This window comes from Tyto alba, unplaced genomic scaffold (assembly GCF_018691265.1).
Source record: "Tyto alba isolate M040663 unplaced genomic scaffold, T.alba_DEE_v4.0 Super-Scaffold_1, whole genome shotgun sequence".
Taxonomy (NCBI): Eukaryota; Metazoa; Chordata; class Aves; order Strigiformes; family Tytonidae; genus Tyto; species Tyto alba.
Genome location: NW_024881261.1, coordinates 382,358 through 405,886, shown reverse-complemented (window position 1 = coordinate 405,886; position 23,529 = coordinate 382,358). Strand labels below are relative to the sequence as shown.

At 42.2% G+C, this 23,529-nt stretch overlaps 1 protein-coding gene across 4 annotated transcripts in view; it reads left to right on the top strand.

Annotated features, from left to right (window-relative positions):
* Positions 1-23,529, top strand: part of INPP5A (inositol polyphosphate-5-phosphatase A) — a 248,190-nt gene that overhangs the window by 111,465 nt on the left and 113,196 nt on the right. For all 4 annotated transcript variants that reach the window (XM_042787472.1, XM_042787459.1, XM_042787468.1 and 1 more), the window contains exon 5: positions 22,021-22,084. In XM_042787472.1, the coding sequence (XP_042643406.1) occupies positions 22,021-22,084 (64 nt within the window). The remainder of the gene's footprint in view (positions 1-22,020; positions 22,085-23,529) is intronic.

The window sequence follows — 23,529 nt, the reverse complement described above, 5'->3', positions numbered from 1 at the left end:
CTGCCAGAGGGCAGATTTAGGTGAGCTCTAGGGCAGAAATTGTTCCCTGTGCGGGGGGTGAGGCGCTGGCCCAGGGTGCCCAGAGCAGCTGTGGGTGCCCCCTCCCTGGAAGGGTTCAAGGCCAGGTTGGACGGGGCTGGGAGCCCCCTGGGCTGGGGGAAGGGGGCCCTGCCCGGGGCAGGGGGGGGCACTGGGGGGGCTTTGAGGTCCCTTCCCACCCAAACCGGTCTGTGATTCTGTGATCTTCCATGTCTGAGAAAACAGCACAGCAGTAAATGTGGGGGGAACAGTTGCCTGCAGTTTCCTGCCTTCCTTAAAGATCAGTGCGGCCTTAACTGAAGTGCCCAGGCACGCTGCAGGATCTGAAGTCTGGAAAACCCTTAAAAATAATTGCTCTCAGATTTTATAGTAAATATGACCATGGATATTAAATTTTTAGCTGTCAGCCACATTGAAGTGGTTTTGTGGAGTCTGCAGGATCAGTAAGAGAAAGGTGTTTTGTGGTAGTGGAATTAACAAATTGCTGTTAAATTTTGAGGCTCTTGTCTGTGCCATGTAAAATGAAGATTCTTGTGTTAAATTTCATCTTTGGCAGTCTGATAAAAGGTGAACATCAGAAGAATGCGAAAAATGTGTTCCTAAAGTCTTCCTGCAGCCCCTCCTCATCCCCAGCTCCCTAAGGAGTGCCTGTTCTGGGCCTATTTTGGCAATTCCATGACTTGTCAAGCACCATGATCACTGGTGCTGCTTTCAGGTAGATGTTGTTTGTATTTTGCTTATTCTGAAGTCACACATCCATGAACAACACTCGCATAACTAGCACTGGCAAAATCTCTACTCTCTCTGGCTTTCCTTTTGGCTTCTGCTCAAATTTTCCTTTCAGTTTTTAAGACTTACTATTTTAGTGTGTTACAACTTGAAAAGATCTGATGGATTTTGAGCTCTTCCACCTTGCGTGAAAGAGCAAGAAATCTCTGTAATTAGTCACTTTTATGTTCATGAACATTCCTTTTACTCGCAGGAGACTTCCTCTGGCTTCCTCTCATGTGCCTGCATTATTGCTCTGTTAGCATCCTTCTCGTCAGCTGCTTCAGTAAAAGCATCCCCTCCATATTAGACAGCATCTGTATTTTCTTCATGGATCTCTTCCTTGGCTTCTGACGTTGCGTATAGCTCCACACACGCTCCGGGGTCGCTGCGCTCACGTAGCTCGTGGTAAGGAGCCCGTTCTGTACGAGCTCTGACTCGCCGAGCTGTGACCGTGGAGGAGCCTGGTGCTGCCTCCCAGCGCTCCTTCGGCCGGCGGCTTTCGGCCTCTGGGCTTTGGGCAGGCCAATGTGAGGTGAAACGAGTACCCAAAAGAAGGTGTTCCCAAGGCAGCAAGTAGGAGACTTCCAGGTAAACCATACTGGAAGCTTAGGAAAGTATGTAAGCTTTTGTTCAGGAATGACTTCTGGTAGGCCTCAGTATCCTGTAAAAGAAAGATCCCAGTGACCGAGGGATGATAGAACATATTTAAAAAAAAAAAAAAAAATAGTAATGCCTTCCAAAATGACAGATAAGCAGAAGGGGAATCTACACATGATGGGTGTCACAGATAACAGCTAGCACTAAAGGAGGTGTTCTTTCTGTCCGGGTTTGTCCTGAGTATAATTAAACATAATTTAATTGTCTAAAAAAACTATTGTAAATTGCTTCTATTGTGCTAGGTTCCTGATGAAGTGAAACACATTCTTCCCATCTGGGAAGGAGACGGTAAGAATACCAAGTGACTCTTTCTGCGCATGCACAGGCTCATTTCAAGTTGTAAACTGAAGATGTAGTTGTACCAATTTCTGCATAAACCTTTCTGTGAGATAGTAGGAAAAGAGGGCAAGAACAAATCCCGTCTCAAAGTCCTCGTACTGTATAGTCCTGAACACAGGTGCATCTTTTTCCCACTGTGAAAAGGACTAAGTCAAGGGTTGCTTAAGGAATCTGTGAAAGCAGAATATGGGAGAGGGAAGGTAACTGAAGGTGAGAAATACGGGTGGGAAAAGGACCCCTTGTTATGAGCAGAGGCAAAATGCTTCTGCTGTTTTATCCATTTCAGATGAGTTGCCCTGGCCAAAACTGATAAATGGGAATATCCCAGGGAATGCGTGCGTCCGACAGTGAGCCCATCTCCTCTGCCCTGCTCTGTGTACTCCGCAGTAGGCAGACGTAGGACACACTGCAGACGCTGCTGGGTTCATCCCAACTTTTAATTACAGTTACCTGATGGGTGCTAACTGCAGGTCTCTGCATACCCCCATGCTGATGACCGGTGGCTATAGAGTGAGTTTGATTGTTTATTATTCTTTTGCCCACCTCTGCTTACATGCTAATACCGTACGGAGGAAGGAAATTGAACTGATTCTGTTGGTTCCTCAGTATATGTCATCTGTACTCATCGCTTTGTGATTCAAGTGTGAAACAGTTTAACCGGTGCCACCAACGCTGGCAGAGCGTGTCCAAGTCACCTCGGCAAGGCTGGGGCTGAGGCAGGACAGCCGCTGCAGTGCCTCCGGCTGACATCTTCAGCTGGGGTGGGAGCCAGGGATTCACCAGGAATCATCCTCCGTGGGGGGGGAGAGCGTCAGTTGTGTCCAGTGTCAGAGCGCGGTGAGCGGGGCTCTCCGCAGCCCATCCTCAGCTGGCAGTGCTTTGCAGCAGCCTGCCGCCCGCGCTAGCGTTTACGAAGGCTGAGCAGCATTCCGTGCCAAAGAAGTCGGTTCACTCTATTCTTTTTTAATTGTTGAGAAGAAATCGGCTTCAGATTTGCTTCAGAATCTCTTGACAGCTTTTTCACTCCTCGGTTCTGGGAAGGAGCACGCATTGTGGTATAAAAGGCGTGTGCTTTGGATCTTTCCCCACAGACATCTTTCCATACGAAAATTACGTATCCTACCCGTAGAGTTTGTATATATACACACATGCATGCATAAATAGAAGTAAAAAATATGTGAACAGTCAAAATTTCTTAGCAACAAAATGTGAATGAATCATAAGTTTATGTTCCAGGATTAAGATTTAAGTTTCTGTCTACCTGGGTGAATGTTTGAGGTTACTAAAGTGTTTGAGTCATTGAACTTTAAGACTGCATTCATCACAGCTTCCTAGACTAATATAAATTTCTTCCCATTAAGTCAATAAGCGTGGTTACATCAGACAGCAGTTCTGTCTAGAAACTAAGATTAATGTCCATCATAAAAGTGACATGAAGAGACAACTTGTTTGATTTATACAGACTATTTTTGTCTTCTCAGTTTTAAAATAAAATTCGAGTTATTACTTCTATCAATACAGTTTTATTTCTTCCTTCTACTATTACTAAAACATTCTTTTCAAATGGTGGCTTCTTTTTACATCAAGTACGAGGGTGTAGGAAGAAAAACCTTACCTGTAGGTGGACTAACATTACAATCGACTGATATTGTTTGCTTCTTTGAAAGAGTTGGGGTTTTGTTTTTTGGATTTTTGGGTTTTTTTTTTGGGGGGGGGGGTGTCGTTTGTTTGTTTTTAGTTTTGTTAGGCTCCTCAATTCATCTGTTGCTGTTTTCTGTAAGAAAGCATATTGCAGTTTAGTAATGGAAATTAGTTTCGATTTATTTGTTTTCAAATTTGGATGTAAAAATACAGTTTATGATACAGCAGCAGCAAAGCATGGTTCTTGAGCCTCACTGTAACTCGATCAGCTGAGTAGAGGCCGTGGAGTTTCGAGCTGCTGTCAGAGCCGTCTCCCAGCCCAGGGTGCCCCACTCAGTGCTGTGGCTTCCCTTCCTGCCATTTCATTCAGAAGCACCGACATCATACTGAACATGAATATATATTCAATTAATTCTGTTGAAATTTTTAGTAAAGTTAGGCCTCAGTTGCAAGTTGGGAGGCTTTTAGCTCTCATCTCCCACACTACCTTTTGTATTTCATATGATAGAAAGCATGTTACAGAGCCAAGAGCTTTGTTTCTATAGTGGTCTTTTTGTTTTTGATGGACCAACCTCACAAAGTGCCTTATGATGCTATTCTTGAAATGCTTAAATATATTTTCTTTACCATTTACTAACTCCAAGCTAGAAAACGATGGTCATGTGGTGATGCTAGTAAGGCCAAAAATAGGATTTGAGCAAGGCAGTGGTGACAGGCTAGTAAATGAAGTAATCTTAAGCTCACTTTTCATAGGCTCTTAGAGACATTTGATTGTTTTGGGAGTTGGGTTTGTTTTGTTTTGTCTTGTTTTAAGTCAGGCATGAGTATTCAGATGCTGCCTTTGTAGGAAAAAAGTCCCACAAATTAAGATGGTAAGCCTTTGAGCACAACTGTATTGTTGTTTCTAACACAACACCATGAATTCCTTTGTGGCAGTTCAATAGCTGAAGGTTCATCTGAGACTTTGAAAGGTAAAGCATTAATAGAAAAGATGAATTACAGATCCAAGCAAGATACGGCAAACATATTTCTAACAGTTTCTTCCTAAACTGTTTGTGGTGTTTTCTTTGTGAAATGAACTTTTGCAGCAGAGCGGGTGGCAGCCTTCCAAGTTCTTCTTATCATGAAGCTGGATTTCTGCTTCAGGATAAATCACGAGCTGGCACGCCCAGGGAGCTGGCACATTAAGGCACATTCATCCTGATGCCTTGGTTGTGTCGGTACTCTGACCAGTACAAGCAGATCAGAAGGTGCAAGCCAGCGTTTACTTTCTTCTAACTATTTATCTGATCTCTGATACAGAGGTAGCCTCACAAAATTAATTACCTGCTTAGGGACAGAACATCAGCAAATGTCTTACCTAGATTAGCAGAATTACTGGAATTTATTAGCATAAAGTAATGTCTTTGGGATTTCCGTATTGAGAAGATACCTTTGCTGGAGACCAAGCATTTGCTTGGTCTTTGCTTCTCATTACCGGCTCTCAGACTTGTTAGATGTCCCAATTTTAAAACAAGGAGGAAGCAGTAGAAATAGCCCACAGTAAACCTCTTTTTATTCAGCTTTAACAAGTTCTACTGTTTGCTGACTGTGTTACCAATGAATCAGAGGGTGACAGTTTCTAGTTTTATCTTGGGTTAATTCAGTTTGCTCCTTGGCTTGTCAGAATTTAAAGAGAAAAATGTTCCTGTCTGTCATCAGAGCAACGGAACCTGCATGTCTGTAACAAACTTCAAGTAAGCGTGATAAATATTTTTAAAATTTTAATTAGTCAGCAACATGTTCCTTTAAAAATATGATTAGCTTAAAGCATTATACCACATAAAGCAGGTATTTGTACAATTTGAAATGTTGGTGTGGCTATTTTGAAGTGCATAAGGAATGTCAGTGTTTTGTTGAACATCGGATCTAGGCTCCTCACTATGCCGGGAGTTTGCACAGGTGGTTCCAACAGTAACTTTAATTCTAAAAATCTGAGTACAAGCAAAGGACTTATAAATGTCCAAAATGTACCGCAGTGTTGAAATTTTAAAAATCAATTCAAGCTTTCCTGTAATTGTACACAGACATTGCATGCTCCAGTTGAATGACAGTAGGTAATTTGTAAACTGTTTAGGTTCATTGTTGGCCATCTCTTAGAATTGATTGTCTTTTAATTAACTTATATCTATCATGCATGTAATGTGATTCCCAATAAAAATTACAGAATTTTAATTGAAATGGAAAAGTTCTGAAAGGTAGAAATATAAATAATATGTACTATATATGTGCATACTTCAATTTACATGGACATTCTGAAGAGATTTTAATAATAAGGCAGGTTTTCCACATGATCTAATTATCAAGCGACTTGACTGAGTATGTAGAAGAGTATAATTTGGTTTATTTCATTAAGAAAAGCTTTACATCTTTATGTCCTTATTGATTTGCAAATACTATTTAATGAGTTTCAGTTCACAAAAGTTACATTAGTCAAAATGCATCTTTTGGATTGGTAAATGTAGCCTTTCTTTAGAAATAAGACCACTTGAAGAAAATGCTGAGTGTAGTTTAAACTGAATTATCACAAAGTGTTGCTCCTAAGTGTACATGAAAAAATGCAAAATGGCAGCAGGCATTCTGTTCTTTTACATATAATTATTGTATGTAATTTCAGGAAAATTATTTTCTTTTCTGTAATCCTTACGTTTTCCTAAGTTCACTAAACCAAGTATGCTGAATGAGTGTTCATTTATGTTTTTTGTTTTCGTTTGTATACATTGAAATTTTTTTAAGGATTCTTCCTAACTCGATTTTCAATATTTTTAGTGACCTTTGACAGAGTAGAGTTTAAATCATCGTATTGATGCTGCTTTGGTTTATACCATTATCCTGTTATGGAATTAGAACAGCAACTGGTGCAAAGGGTGTAAGGGCTTATAATATCACACAAATCCTATTGCTCTTCATTTCAATTAAGTGAAGCCTGTTAGGAAATACTGGGTTAGGCCCCTTGTTAACAATAATAATGAAAAAACTTGTATAACATGCATCTTTGTCTCTTGCTGAAATGGTAGTGTACAGAGTAAGACACTGAAGAGTCATTGCACTGAATCAGGTTTACCTGCTCAGTGTCGGTGAAGTAACACTTCTGATTTTTAATACCAACTCTCTGTATTAACAGCATTGGGTAAAAAACAAAGAAAGGCTGGGAGAGAGACTATTTTTCTATTTTGTCAGGTAAAATGTGTTGTATTAAGTTGGTAAAAGTCAGTAGAGATTCTGTTTTACAAATACGGGCAATTCTCATTGTATTTGCTGTTCAATACATAACTATGGTGATACAAATAGGCACTGAAAATCTTACTTTTTTGGTGGTGGTGTTAGAGATTTCGGACTTTTTCTGCATGTCACAGTGAAGCCTGAGAGAATATAGGTTCAGTGAGGGTGTTAAGAAGAGGGTTACAAGTGCATTCCCCTCAGCCCAGGTACCATCGCGTTCTGCATTACACTCTCTGGGTTTCTCTTGTACACGTCAGACAGCCGCTACTTCGCCGTCCTGTGCTCGAGTTTCCAACGCGGCTGCGCTGAACAGAGAGCTCAGCAGCGTAGGCTTTGTGCACCGCTGCCTGTGGGAGGTGAGGTCTTGAGGTCAAGGGCAGCGTTTTGCGGAGGCACTGGCTGGGTGAATACCGCCCGTGGAGCGTGGCCCCGATGGAGCAGTCCCTGCCGCCTGCAGATGCGCAAGCTGCCCGGCGCCAGGCCGCGCCGGCCGGGCTCAGGGACGGGATAACCTCCCGAGGGCACAGCCGGGCCGGGCTGGAGCTCCAGGCGCGGGGGCCGGGCTGCCCTGGGGCCGGGGAAGGTGGCCTCGGCACGTCCGTGCGTGCCGCGGCGCAGCCGTCATCCGGGCGACGCCGGCTCGGGAGGCTGGGGCAGGGCAGGCTGCGACTCCAGGGCCGCGAGTCATGGAAGCCTGCTTCTGGCTGAGCATCGAAAGGAGCGTCTCAAAACAGGACTTCTGTGCAGGGCAGCACTCTGAGGGTTTTTACTCGCCCACGTGGTTATTTTTTTCTGACACGGCATGCGGGCTTTGTGCTTAATTCTAGCTTTGACTCCACGATGGCTGCTGGTGCTGGCCGTCACCAGCAGCTTTCCTGGACTGTAGAAGTTTGCTGTTAATGGGTACTTGATTTGCAACTGCATTGCACTAATGATTGGATGGTTGCTCAGAAAGACGGTTGCACAGGTACCAGATCTTTCTACCTAGGCCAAAAGCGCAAGAGTAGTATAGTTTAAATTATTAATCCTAGCTTCTCTGCTGGCTCCAGCAGATTGCCGTATCGTAATGTTTGCCTTCCTTTTCTCATGCAAGAATGAGAATCCGGTGATTTCCGTGTCCTCAAGGTTGTTGCCCTTGCAAGAAGCTGTTCTCTCCCTCAAACCTGTGTCCCTCTTTTAAGGCCGTCTTGTCACATGGCGGTTCATCTTTGTTACGGTAATTTAAAAATTTAACAGGTTTATTAATCCTGCAGAATTTATTATAGTCAAACATGAGATATTATTAAGTTGCTATTGTACAAAGCATTTACCCTCACTGTTGGAATGACTTGTCCTCTGCATTGGCAGACACAGAAACGTTCATTTTGTTTCCTAATTAGGAGAGCTGCAATCAGGAACCATGACAGAGTTCAGCTCCTCAGTGTACAGCATGCCAGGTTCCATAGTGCAGGCTTTATAAAATTCTCTTTAATTCAGGAACAGAATATCATTAACTTTGTAAGTGGATGAATACAATGGACAAGCAATTTAATTAACTTCTAACATTGGATGTTGGACAGGAGACAAAATGAAATTATGCACATATTTCTTACGCAGGCAGTCAACCTTGAAAGGGGCTTGATTGTGATGGGTCAGACAGGGGGACAGCTTTGTCCAATTATTTGATGTTTAGTCCTAGAATATGAAATTTGAAATTTGGTACTTTGTAAATCAATCATCCCTTATTTTGAGGCAGTTACAAAGGTTCTTTGAGATACAAAACAAACGCCAGTGACTGTGACATGCTAAATACAACCTTTTACCACATGGTACTTTCCTATTTGGAGATGACCTGTATAATACTAAATGAAATGGGCATTAATGCCTCTTCATCAAATTGAATTTGTCATCTTGAGTGCATTATGTAAGAATATATCAATGAAATACTAAACTGATTTAAAGTTTTCAAAATTAAAATTATTTAGAGTCAGGTAAATGTGGTAAGAGTCATCCAGCTTAGCAGTTTCCTACTTCTTTAGCAGAAGAAAAATATGGTAAAATGTTAAACATCCAGCAGTCCCTCCCATCTGATCAGAAGCCATCCAGGTTGCATCCCGGTTCCAGTAATACTGCCAAGGGCAAATCGTAGCTCAAGTAACAGTCAGGATGGATTGGTCACTGGTTGTGAAAGCAAGCACAGTGCAGGTCAGCCACATTACCAGGTGCATAAGCAGTAAGGGATTCATACAGAGAATTTCTTTTTCTGCCTGCTGGCCCCGAGTGCTGTGCAGAGCTCTCCTGTGTAGAACTCATGTACTGACTGGAGGAGTATGCCAGGGCTGGGCTGGTAGTGAAGGTGCCACTGATTTGTAGGAGCAAAAAGACTGAAAGAAATTGCCCTGAGTTTCTTGCAGGGCTCTCACATATGTCTGTCAAGTTTTGCTTCAGAACTAGACAGGATTTTTGCCCTCACAGCCATATCCCCTCTGCCCTTGCAGATCAGGGGAATGTTCCCAGAAGGATATTCCATGTATTCGGTCTCTTCATGGTTATGAGATACCTGTAACTAGTCTAGATTCATTTCTGTTCAGTCTGGATCTGTTTTGTCCTGTGTCAGCGTTGCTCTTCAGCTTAAATAGTTCTTTCCATTCCCCAGTGCTGCTCCTCATCTGTGGCTCACTTGCAGCTTTCCTTTGTTTTGCTGGGATACAGTCAGCCTCTTTTAGTCACTTCTTGTATGACAGGATCATCTTCTTTAATCCTGATGGCCTTTTTTTCAGCGTGATCAAACCTTTTACGTGGGCGATCAGAATTGTTAATGTGGCTCCAGATGATGCACCATCATCGCCTTCTACAGCTTTAATAATGCTTTTCTAACTACAGCTGTGTCTCATGTGCTGCACGCTAACAGATCGCTTCTGCCTTTTTCACGGATGCATCCCTTTGGCAGTTTGTGTGGTGCGCTCACTCATGCAGTACTTGGAGGATAGAAGTACACAGAAATATGGAATAAATTTCTGGAAGAGGTGAAGTGCTACTTTGTTCTCTGTTGCTATTGGTTCCATTCCTAAAATGATTATAAAAATAAATGTGAAATAGAATATAGAAAGTAGCTTGCTTCCTGAAAAATATTCTGCACTTTTGTATTATCTTCTGCAATCTGAGACTCAAGCTCAACTTCTCAAAGTTCATGAACTGTTACCAATATCCACGGGATAAATCTGGCTTTTTGTACAATATTTTGAGCTCTGTTTATCAAGAATGTTTAACTGCCTGGGAAATATTTTTGGCTCTGTATGAGGTTTAACACTGAAATAACCGTTAAATATTTAAGCATTTAACTGCATATCTCTTTTTAGGTACACTCATGCTTATTCTGTCTGCTATGCTTACAGATGGAAATTGGATTTAATTCTCTCCCTACTCATAGTGAAGAGCCAGTGAATATTCAGTACCGGGTACTTTGTTCTGGCTTTGAAGCCACTGATGGAGTCCTCAGCAGAGGTTTCGGCTGTTTGATTGCAGGCACTTCTTGTAGTCATGCCCACTAAAAAGTTGCTGGGGCAGAATTCAGAGTGTGGCCCTGAATTATAGTTTTGAATCCTGTATTCAGACAACCTCCTTTTCGTATTGGTGCAGAGCCAAGCTGTGTGCCTCTTATCCTGATTGGGGGCCTCTAGAGTGCTTGTGTAATAGAAATATTAAATAAGAGTGTGATGAATGACTTTGAAGGTTCTACTTTGAGTTCAGGAATATCGATAAGTGGCCTTTTTTTTAAACTGTTCAGCATACATACACTTCTCTTAACTCATGTTGGCTCCTTGGTCTGTCAGTAATCTTGGATTTAAAAAGAACCTCCTCTATGATATTTTTTTTTAATTGAACTGACTTGTAATTAAAATGTTAAATCTTTTTGTGAAATATGACCGTGTCAAAAGTGGTATTAAATATTTTTTTTGTTAATGCAGTAGATTGCATATGGATTGCTAATTTATTTACCAGACATGTTTATACATAGATCAGACTTTGTTAATTTTTTCTTTTCTTCTTAAATCAACTAGTCCCAAAGAATCTTTTAAAATTGAATATGATTTTTCATTTGCTATATTGATGCAGTAAAGAAATTATAAAGAGAAGGTAGTAGAGGTAGATCGTGTTAGCTGAAGATCGCTCATTTTGTTAGTCATCAGAATGGGAAAATGAAAGCTCCTGGGAGTTCATTTTTTTTTTCCCAAAAGTGTACTATTGGTGGTTGCTATTAACAGAGAGACCTCCCCAAGGTATCCATAAAAACCAGGTCTGCAAACAAGTAATTTTTTTGTGATGGTCTCTTGATTAAGCATCTAAATGACTTGGGATTTAGATATCTTAGAATTTTTAAAACAGTTACTCCTGCCTATGTGACAGACAGGTCACAACCTTTTTAGAAACCTAAAGAGAGAAGCCAATCTGCAAATACCAGAATCTCAGGAATGAGTCTAGAAATAAATAGTACAAGTTATAAAACTATACATAAACACTCATGGATCTGTTGTTTCCTGAATTACATTTAATTTACTATTATAAAAACAAAAAAAAAATCATCATTTATTTTAGAATTATTTAGATTTTTTAGTGGCAAATTTATAGAGACTGTTCTTGGTAGTTCAGTTGTTATTGGTCTCATACTTAACTGTTCTGAATAAATAACAGGGAGAGGGAGCAGTGCTAGATGTTAAAGGTATGTCTGGTGCTGCTAAACTACAACGTAACAGGAAAGATTGTTGCATTGAAATTAGTTGAGAATGGTTAGAAATGGCACTGCCTGTTCTGACAGCTCATGGAAAGTGTGGCACAAAGTAGTCAGAAGTGTAACTTCACTGCCCACCTGCAACGGTATGGCTGAGAGTCAGTTTGAAAAATTGGCAGCTCCATAAAGTAAATAAATTACAAACAAATCAGAACTTAAGTCAAAACCATGATGTGGAAATTAATCTAGAAATGCAGAAGTATCTTTGCAGGTATGGATCTTATATAGTAGACAAATGACCAGGATTTGCATAGACCTAGTGCTAGATACCCTTTTTTTTTTTTTTTTTTTCCCCCACAAGCTGTACCTGCAGGCTTCTGCTATCAGAGGTTGTCACAGCTTCAGCAGCATTAACTTAATTGGGAAAAGGTCACTGGAGAAACTTACAATACTAGCAATTGTGCAAGCAAGTGTGGTATTGCAAGTTGCCTCTTTACAACATAGGTATGTTTATATGATGATACATAACATTGTTTTAGGTTTTATGGAGTAAGAGAGTCTTCAGTATCAATCCTGCCAGTGATTTTACTCAAGTGAATAATTCCATCTGCTTTAATGAGAGTATCACGTAAAGAGGTACTTTAAGTACAGACCAAGCTACAGTATGCCGAGAGCTTAAGTTTGTCACTGAGTATTTGGAGCCCACTCACTTTTACACTTTATTAAAGGTGTAATTATTCAAATACTGTTGAAATTAAGCTGATACCTGTGTTTGAGATACAAAGCTGCAAAAGTAGTACATAATTGTTTGAAATGGTCTGGTTTGGTCCCTGGCTGTCTGCACGTCAGGTAGACGAGGCCCGTTTAGGGGAAGCTCAATAGCAGTTTAATTGTATGTACTTTAGCTGATAAGTCTAATTCAGGAAATGATAAATTGCTGGACACCTAATTTATTTGCAAATAAAAAGTGATAGACTGTTTTATAATGAGTTGATCTGTGTACCCAGCCTGGTTTTTTAACCTTGAATGAATAATAGACATTCAGTGTTAATTTAGCTATACTGGATCAGGTACCCTATGAACAGATTTGACAAGCATGTACTTTAACGTCGCTCATTATTTGTACCTTGTCGGTCGGTATTTAGATGTGTTAGAACCAGTCTGTCCTTGCGTCGTACCCTTTATTCACTTCTTGGGAAGGTAACACTGGCATTAACTTTTTTCAGGCAAACTAAGGGCAGTTGTTTTCACAGCGCATTGTTGAACCGTCACTGAAGTGCCAGGCAGCCTGGGCCTTGTTTCCCGGCAGAAGTTGAGAGCCCTTCGGCAGCCGCGGCGGGGCCCGGGGGTCGGCCCGGCGGCCTCGGCCACGCTCTGCTACCGGAGCGGCCCCGGCGGGCAGGCGGGAGACTGCCCGACACACTCCGCTGCTCCCCGGGTCAGGGGGCTGCCGGCCCGCCGGGGGAGCGGAGCGGGGCCCGGGGTGCCAGGCTGCCGGCCCGCCGGGGGAGCGGAGCGGGGCCCGGGGTGCCAGGCTGCCGGCCCGCCGGGGGAGCGGGGCCCGGGGTGCCAGGCTGGGGGAGCGGAGCGGGGCCCGGGGTGCCAGGCTGCCGGCCCGCCGGGGGAGCGGAGCGGGGCCCGGGGTGCCAGGCTGCCGGCCCGCCGGGGGAGCGGGGCCCGGGGTGCCAGGCTGGGGGAGCGGAGCGGGGCCCGGGGTGCCAGGCTGCCGGCCCGCCGGGGGAGCGGAGCGGGGCCCGGGGTGCCAGGCTGCCGGCCCGCCGGGGGAGCGGGGCCCGGGGTGCCAGGCTGCCGGCCCGCCGGGGGAGCGGAGCGGGGCCCGGGGTGCCAGGCTGCCGGCCCGCCGGGGGAGCGGAGCGGGGCCCGGGGTGCCAGGCTGCCGGCCCGCCGGGGGAGCGGGGCCGGCCCGGGGAGGCGGTGGCGGGGCGGGTGCCCTCCCCGGCGCCCTGGGCCTCCGTGTCCCTCAGGAGAGGCCATGGCCAAGCGAGGGCCCACGCCATTTCCCACCTCAGGTTTTTCTGTTTGAAGTCTGTTAAACTTCATGGCGACATAAATGAATCCAGATAAGGTGTCCCCATACGGTACCTGATAACAGCGCTTTCATGTAAAATCATTGTCTTCCTGTCTGGAGTTGCTGCAACTCCTCATTTGCCGTGTTTCCCCTTACTGAAATGTGGCACCTAATAGTCTCCCATTTTACTAATGGGAAACTAATACCTGCTCTTGATGTTCAGGTTTATAAATATGTAAAATATTTTTTTAATTGTTGTTAGCAAAACAGGCAGGTAATCAGTAATATCAGGTGTGACAAACACACTGTTGACATACAACATTGCCAAAAAGACTGGTAAGAGATAAGAGCTTCCTGTCAGTGGTGCCCCACGCTAATTAATATTCAGGCATTGTCATGTTCTATGATAAATGAATTCCTTGAACTGTATTGATATAGTAGGTTAAACATTGAAAAAGTTGGGTTGAACTTTGACTTTAAATATTCATTAAAGCTAATTATGGATTTTATGACTACATGAATTACAGTTTCTGTGTCATCATTGGCAATTTATTTTAAATTTATTTAAAGCAATCTTTATATATTAACTTTATCACATTTAGTGAGGTAATGCAGTAAATGTTTACTCTGTACAGTAATTAAACTTTTATTCAGGTATTTCCTTTATGCATTAAATTTCCACAGTTGAAATGACGTACTTTAAAAAGAAATGCCAGTTAGCTGTTGAAAAAAATTATAGCTGTTTAAGTCTTCAGACTTCTGTGGCAAGATTTCTGTGTAATCAAAGGAATAGTGTTTTTAATAATGCCATATGTGTGACCCATCAGAATCAATTTGTTTATCTTGCCATCAATACCAGTTTTTCCAGATGAGACTTTTGGCATGGAATAATGAAAGAAATTTCCAATATTGCAATGTGTATCGTTCTGGAACCTAATTAAAAGCAGTGAACGTTTAACTTCAGTCTGCTAACAGAGAGAAGATACCTAGTTTTTTCTTCATAATATATTTGGAGGGGGAGATGCAAAGTTCTTCTGATTAACACGCGCTAACTGTAAGTTAAATTTTGCTATCTGTTTCTGCAGCTCGCAGCACAGTTCTGTACACCTGTGTGGTAAGAACAGTCAGGTACTGATGTCAGTCCTGAAAACAGGCATTTTGTTAATAACAATATTGTCATGAGATAATTACCTGGCCATTTCACTCAGTTCCTGAACATTTCCATAAGGGCCATTCTCACAGAATCTTTCAAAAGCTAGGATGCATTTGACTGTGTACTCTACAATTAGTGCTTGCAATATTGAAAGAGTTTCTAGGAATTCACAAGGGAAATTTTCCCTAGGCTACCTGTAGGACTTTGTGTGCAGGTCTAACTATTTGATTTTCGGAGCCAGAAGAATAATCGGCAATCAGTTTTAACATTCTTGTGTGTTTCTAAGCTACTTGGCCAAGCTAAAAATTACTGTTGTTCATGTCTGCCCTATCTGATTTGTCACTTTGATGCTTTCTGCTATTTTAGTTGGGGTGTATATATGTACACGCTTAGGCCTATTTACAATGCTTAAACTCCTCTGTGAAGCAAAATGTGAATAAATTTAAATAGAGCCACCAGCAGTGACTGTGTGGTATTTCCTCATGGCCATGGCTATTAGTTTGAATTGTATATATACTTACGGGAGTAACTAGGCGACTCAGACTGATGAAGCCCTTTCTATTTTGCCAGCTCCTGGCTTTACCAGGAGGGTAGAAAGCCACCCAGCTGATCAGTCCAGAGAATTACACGAGGTCCCTGCGACCACCTGAGGTCAACAGGCTGTGCTGATCTTCCTGAACTCTTGGAAACTTCTGGTATTACTGAATACAAGGTGATTTTGATACAGGCACAGAACCAAGGGGTGGCAGGTTGGCCTAACAAATTAAGAACTTGCTGATCTGAGGCTGTGAGCTATCCATTCGTCACTCTGGGACAGGGCTACTGAAATACAGTTTCCATGACTAGCCTGTGTTTGCAGACTACTTAGAAAATCAAGCGGGGAAGAGTGGAGCTGCTCCCTTCACTTCGTTCTGGTAAGGCATCGTGTGTGTGGCAAAGCACATACCGTCTCCTGTTCATGTCTTGGTGCAGTTCCAATACGATTCAGGTTCAGAGTAGCTAGCAAGAGCTTGCTGCTCCGTGTCTAAGCCTTAACCTCAGAAATGAGGTTGCTCTGAATGCTTGAGGTGAAAGTCAACGGATTCATCTGTTCAGGGGATAACCGCGGCACTGTCCGGGGGGGCCCGCTGTTCTGAATGTGCATCCTCCCCAGCTCTGTGGTAGAGTCAACGTCGGTGACCCGCAGTGCATATTACTTCTCAGTCTTCTACTCTAGACAGACTGTTGTAAAGAGGGCTTGAATATTTGCTGATTCACTGTTCCACAGTCCCTAACACAGATGTAGCAGAAACCGAGAAAGTAAGGTACAACACATAACACGACTACTGAGGTTGCGTTTTAGTAAAGACACCTGCTTACAGATGGCATAGAATTTGTGCTAACAGCAGAAGTAATCAATTTCAACAGTCCTTGAAGTGGAACAAATAATAGATTTCTTTATGTTTGAAATCTTTAGAAGTTGAAGTTTGGGGTGGATTATAATTTGTATTGTGTTTCTGTATTATATTACTTAGGTAGTGTATGTGCTTCTGTGACTGTATATGCCACTACTTCTTTCTCCAAATAATATTGAAATTGTAAATAAGAAAGCAAAGTTCTAGACTTTGAATTAATATCATTTAACTTTATTGTTAAGCCGTCATTTTATGAGAAATAAATTGCATTAACGTAATCTCCTCAATAAAAGGGCCTGAGCATTAGGGCCTGAAAGAAAGTTTCTTTTTATTTATATTTCATTGTGTTAGGGCAGTGAATTATAACTGCACTCCATCATTTTTACAAGTTAACATTTATGTACCTAAACCTGATTAAGTCTATAACAATGTGGAAGATAACGATAACCATAATTTCCATTCCATTATAGTTTTGCTTCTTTTCAATGGTGTGTTTAGAATTACACAGTCAAAGCCTATCTTAATGTTAGTAGTATCAGTTCCTGAAACTGTTACTTAATCACTATCAGAGATTCTTTGTGCACAATTAGTTGACGCTCAGTGCTACAAATGTAGACTATCAAACCAAACTTTTGCTGCATAATTCTTCAAAATTAGTTTTTAAAAATGAGAGTAAAACTGTAAGAAGTCAATCAGTGAGCACATCAGGATGCTCAGAAATAAAGTTGCATCTTGAGCACAAGTGGCAGTACTATTTTTAATGGAATTATAGCTTCTAAATAGAACAGTTTTTAGAGCGTTTTGATTCTTCTTGGTTTTCTTATTGATGTGTTACATAGAGAAGCTTCAGAATTCATAATCCCGTCGCCTAGATTGAAATTTTCACCTGTCTTTAAAATTATTTATGCCTGATTTGGATAAGTCACTATTTCCAAATATTTATTTTTAGTTAGCCTTACATTTACATCTCAGCTGTGCCAAGGGGAATTCCAGTGAGAATAAAGTGGAACAAGTTACCCTGAAGGTGTTCAGAGCACTGAAGCAGGGGCTTCAGAAGGGGAGGCAGTCTCTGCCCCTGGAGAATTGTCAGTCACCTGGGCAGTGCCCTGAGCAGCCCAGTTATCAGCCCTGCTTTGGACAGGGCTTGAACTGGAGGCCCCAGAGGTCCCTTCCAGCCTGCATGATCCTGCTGTCCTAGATCATCGTTGTGGTTTGAGCCTGCTCAGCAGCTAAATGCCACACAGCCGCTCACCCACCCTCCCCCCACTTGGGAATGAGGAGGGAATCGGAGGGGCAAAGGGAGACTCGCGGGTGGAGATAAAAACAGTTTAATAACAGTGACAGAATAATACACTGACAGCAGTATCAGTAGATAATGTACAATACAGCTGCTCACCACCCACCGACCGACCCCCGCCTGCTCCCAGCCAGCAATCCCAAACACAAAGGCCCCACAGCCACACCCCCAGAAGTGGCCCCTCTCCCAGCCCTCTCCTGCCTTTATATGGTGAGCATGATGTCACATGACATGGGATATCAGCCAATCGGGGCCCAGCCCTCCAGCTGTGCTCCCCCCGCCCCCGCGCACGGGTGAGGGCACTGGGACCTGGGGAGCCCCTGGGGTCTCAGGGGGCTGCAGCTCCTCCAGCTACTGAAACCAACAGGAGCTCTAGTCCAGCCCCAACCAGGACAATCATGCAAAAAAGAAAAGCTCCCTTAAAATGAGTATTTAGATGGTATAGGTAGGCTGAACTGGTCTCATGCTACTGACGTAGACCAGGATTTCCCACTCCAGGATCCCTTTTTCATTTACTTTTAAATTTTTAAGACTTGAAGCATTTGGGATGATGTTTTTCAGATGCTTGCGGTGGCTTTTTTTTTTTTTTTTTTTTTTTTTCTGAAGACCATATAAGGAGCCAAAATAAAGCTGTGTGCTTATACTGAGTTCTTAAAGAGTAATATTCTATCAAAAAGTGTTATCTTTATATATGTCAGATTTTGCCCTGTGCATTGAAGAAAGAGATGAACCATCTGGGAAGAGTTCACAAAGGGTAGGAGAGGGGATAATGACTGAAGACTAGAGAACGTGGCTTTAACACACTCTATTAAGTTAATAAGAGCTTCTGGTAAAATAGAGTTATCATATTTAACTAGATTTTATAACTGACAACTCATGCAGCTGTTCGTACTTCCCTTTTTTTTGTAATATAGGTGTGTGTGTATATATAGATCAGATTCAAATTATTTAGATTTAATATAATACTTCTATTGTAAGCTTTTTTCTAAGGTCAGGTCTCTAAATAAGAGCTTAATGGTAGCGTCCTTCCACTCAGAAGTACTTTACTTCATAATTTATTTCACTGATTTCAGTAGGATAAAAACATGTATAAAATGCACCAGTGTTAAGAATATAAGATGCTTATGCGTAAGATGAAATTCTGTAATACAGAACCATGTTGTGAGATGCCTGCTCACACGAGCAGTGTTTACAACCGCAGTCACAGTCACTACCCTCAAAAGTGTGTGTGAAGCAAGGGCCCCATAGCTGAGCCCCATGTTCTGACCCCATCCCAAGCCCCTGGTTTTAATTAACTTCACCGTAACGTAGTTTTATCAAGGAGGCTTCTGAAAATCACTTTCTTTTATCCGTGTTTTTCCTTGATGTTGATGCATTTAAGCAGTGCATATGTGCATTCAAAGAAGCAGGAACTTTTAGCATAGGATTTGCTGCCTTTCCACAAAATGTAAAGCTGTGACAGCATGTATTTTTCTTTCTTTGTTTGAATTGGGGCCTTTGTAAGTGAGTTTAGAAAAGTTATTTTAAAGTACAACAAATTAATTTTACCTGTAGCTAACATGGGATTTTAAGACTTTTACCTATTTTTAGCTCTGAGAGACAAAATACACTTTTCTCTACAAAAAACCTATCTGTAAATATATGGCTATTTAAGAATAATCTTCTGTTTTTAAAATCCAAAGGCCAGAGTATATTGAAAGCTTAGCTTGAGACAGCAGCATTTTCTATTGCTAATGTCAATTTCTTCAGTTAGAAATTAAATATCAGGTAGCAATGTTTTTATCTTGTATCAGGAACTTTTTTTTTTTTTCCTGGCAGTGTGTCCTTGCTGCAGGATAGTTAACCTTGAGTCCTCTACAGGAGCGTCTCCTGCATTTTCTTATTTGCCTCCTCCATGTTGTAAAAAAGAAAACCAAAGACCTAAAGGAAGCTGACTGGGCCGCAGGGAAGTGTACTCATCAATTAAATGTGTGACAGTGTTTTCTGTTGGATGGACTAATATGTCAAGGAGATGGGCAGGACCTCATGTTTGTGCTTTTGACAAATCAGCAAATGTTTAATCTCTGGATGTGCAGTGTCTCATAAATAATGCAGCAGTCACTGAACCAAAACACTGCTCTGCCAGGAGGGTCTCTGTCATTGTAGGAGTAAAAGACAAAATGAAACTAAATCATCCTTTTTGTTTAATGCATTGCTTCTTTTATACTTTTTAGTAAGAGTTTATCTAGTGGCAGGCTGCTTTTTTCCCCCTCAACTTCTGTTGAGTACATCAGATGTATTTAAAGGCTCATCGAGTTCTCATTTAAAATTTACACTTTTTTTTATATTTCTCTGTGAAGTCTGTTTACATTACTTTTTCCTTTCTCACTTGACTTTCCTTTAATACCTAACTTTTCTCTCATTAACTGGAGGAAAACTGTATATTATATGGCTTTGAAGAAGTAAAAGCAAGCAGCAAGCTCGCAGTGTGTGTAGGTGAAATCCTGGGAAAGCTTCCACGACATAAATGGAGCCAGGAAGGGTCTGTCTCAGCCCGAGTGCTCCGGGTTAGCAGCCTTCCCGTCCATGGGGTTCCCTGGAAAGGGGGCAGGAGTTGCTGCTGTGGGGGTAGGAAGAAGAGTCTGGAGCGGGAAGGCAAAGAGGATCGTTCCTGTTAAGGAAACTGTAAGTTTCAGGGTAGGGAAAAATTATGCCCAGCTGCATTGGGAGGTTGTGGAAGCCTCTTCTGCAAAGGCTTTTAGGTCCAAGTTAGAAAATCGTGTGTCAGGCACGGCCTTAATTTGTGACTTGAAAACCCTGGAAAATGTTCCGGTGGAGGAACCGTCCTTTCTATGGTAACAGGGTTGTCTTTCTACGTTGCCTGCCGTGTGTGTGGGAGGCGGTCAGGCTAAAACACAGCGGCCTTGGCGCACTGGGCGCTGCCTGGGCGGCGGGAGCTGGCCCGGAGCAGGGGTGGCCGGCTCTTCGGGGCCTGCGCCGGGCCTGCGCCGGCCGGCTCTGCTGCTGCTGTGGGACCGTGGGCCTTCCACCGGCCCTGGCTGGGAACCGCCTCCGGGCTGCAGGGCCTGCCGCGCTCCTTCCTTCCCGTCACTTGTGTAAGACACTGCGACTGCAACAAGCGCCGTTTGCGCTCTGCTGTGACGTGTGTATTTGGAGTGCGGTGCCATTCGTGCCAGTTGCAGCGGAGTTCACTCAGGTCTTCTGTAAACTGGATCCCAGAGGTCTGACCGCGGGAACTCAGAAAATGAGGGATGTATATAGCTTGGAGGGAGTTTCCTCATATCTCATGGGAACTGTGGCACCGAAGAGGGTCCTAAGATCCACAGCAGGCTGGCTGGCGTTGTCACCAGCTGGACAGCACACTGCGCTGCGGTCAGTCTGAAGATAGCTGGTATTGCAGCTCTTGTCCGCGTTAGGACCAACATGCTTGTGCCTGTGCACCTAAGGGGTTTGCTTAGCTGGTATCCCGAACAAAAATGCTTTCTTTAATAACAGACTGAGGATTAAGATCTCCGGGATCTTCAGCAACCACAAAAGTACTTAAGTATTTGTAAGGAAGAGGTACTGATATTTGACTGAACATGGGTGGACTTTAGTATGCTTTTAAAATCGATTTGCTGAGATGGGAGTTTATAAGCTCTTCTGAATGCAGTATAGATTACTTCTATGTTTGCATGCTTTACTTGGTCATGGACTAATCATTAAAACTGTAACAGAATTCCATACTTGGATTAGGTCACTGTTTTGAAAAAAGCGAGGGAGAATAGTTGCTCAGGACTAGATCAGCAGAGGAGTTATAAGTCCTATCTAAAGCTGACCTATGAACACATAGTATTTTATTTTCAATAGTAACTCAAATTTTTCAGGTATTGTTGTGGGCACTAAACTCTGCTTCTGCTTATACTTGGAAACACATCTGTTCTGCCATTGTCAGGAAACTTAACATGTATTCAGACATCTAATCTCCTCTGCTATATAACTGGATATTCTTTCTCTTCGGGTCAGTCCATTGTGAGAAAATACTTGCCTCTGTGGGCTTCACATCAAAGCTGGGAGTAGCAGTTGCTCTCCAAGTGTGGCTAGCAGAGATGGACATACTGCACTGTTCAGTCATTATAACTATTGTCAAAACACTTAGGAACAGGGAAAGCTGTACAAGCGTGTGCCAGTATTTCCAACACCCCTGATAGACTTTAAGTGTTATGCATGCTCTGCAGCTGGCAAAGTCATTCACTCTACATAACTCGGTAGGAAGATGGAAAACCTGTGCCTGGCTCTCAGAAGCTATTGAATCTCTCAACCCTTCCCTTGTTTCTGTACTGCAGTCTCCAAAAGCATTTGTTTTGCTCTCAAAGTGAGGCAGAAATTGTCAGGCTTTTATAAAAGAATTGCGGGGATGTGTTCGGTGTTTAGAAAGGTACTTGTCTGTATTCCTCATTGCATCCATCCGTTCGGTATTTCTAAAAGTACACCTGGTAATTGTGCCCTTACTGTGTTTAGTCAGCTGTTAAGGATCTTCTTTATAATTGCTTATGAAATTTCAGAGAATCAGCAAAGGAAATTAATATGTTTATAAATCTTAGAAAATATAAAAATCAGTAATTTTATTTATTAGTATTTAATTTCTTCTGTTTTTTTTTTTTTTTAATTGGAAGTCATTATACTTTGTTGGTTTTAGTTAGCCAAAGTAGATATTTTCATAATTTATTATTTTATTGGGTTTTTTTACAGGCTCTAGGAAGTTTTTACTTTCTTCATGAATCTTTGAAAAACATCTACCAGTTTGATTTTAAAGGTAAGCAAATGAATTAAATGCTGTTAATTGTCAATTGGTTTTATACATCAAGGTAGCTTTTCTATAATCTTTTCTGATAGTGGTGCCTAGCAGTTTTTTCCATGGTATACAGACTTCTGTATAATGCATGCAGGGCCATTGATGGCAGACGTTACTTTTCTTACCTTTTATAGACCTCTTAGAAGAAGTCAATGGACCGGCCACAGGTTGGAAACCGGTGCATTAATCATTCCTGTGCAGATGGACCTTTGGAACCATAGAGATCCCTGATGATTTCACAAGAACACTGAATGGCCACAAGGTTCTTCCGTGTAGATCAGATATAGGACCAAGACCTTAAATGTCCAACAGTGATGGTCATTTTGCAAAGCAGCTGAGGTAGATTTATGGCTTAAATTACTTTGGAGCAGTGCAGGTCAGTAGCAGGGTGTCATTGTTTTTAACCCACATCGATCCATCAGGTTGGAGGTCTTGCTAAATCTCAGAAGTTTAAAAGTAATGCTAGGCTAAGTACATTAAATATTAGAAATACCATAGAAAATTATTGAATGCTTCCTGAGGTGCATATAGAAAAGATTATATAAAATTTATGTTATTTCAGTTGAGAACTGTCTGCACATTACATACAGAAATCTTCTGAGCTTCATTTAGCTTACTGAGCTGAATCACATTAATACTACATCTGGCATCCCATTAATTTGAGACACTGTTGAAATGGTGGTAACTATGGAGTGAACTAATTGTCTTAATTATATAGATTAATTATTTTTGTTCTCCGTAGAGACGGATTCTCTCTGCTCATGTCATGGAGGGTACAGGGTCTTCCTTCCCTGAAATATTTGAATGGTAGTTCTACGTATATAGCAATTCAAGATTTAGCCAACATAAGTCCTCCTGTCATCACTGGTTTCAACGCTGAAGGAAAATTTTAGCTATAATAACATAGGCAGTCCAGAGTTGATTTTATTTCTGAGAGACTGTACCAGAAAACTCAATAGTGGTATAGGGACTTCTAATGAGAGATCATACCTAGTCTTTTTCCCAAACTAGAACAGTTTTACAGACACTAAGTAATGATAGTATTATCAGATGAACTGTGTGCGGGGTGGAAATATTGGAGGCCATTGGCATTGCACATGAAGCTGGTTGTCCAAGGTGTTACCCCAGTCCCTGGATTGAACAGCCCGCTGGTCCGCAGTTGTTAGCAACTCTTTATTCATTTTGCTGTGCTGTGTATCAGTAATATGTGAACTATGTCTGCACTCCTAATTCCTGAGCCCACAATTTCATCGAACCAGCACTGGAGGACCAGTTTTGCTCTGAATTCCACCTAAAGTTCCCTCGTCTGCTCATAGACAAGAGCTGTCCTGCTCCAGCGACATCAGACAGGGTGAAATGACAACTGTTTCAGGAAAAAAAGGGGAGCTTTCTGGGTTTATTAATCA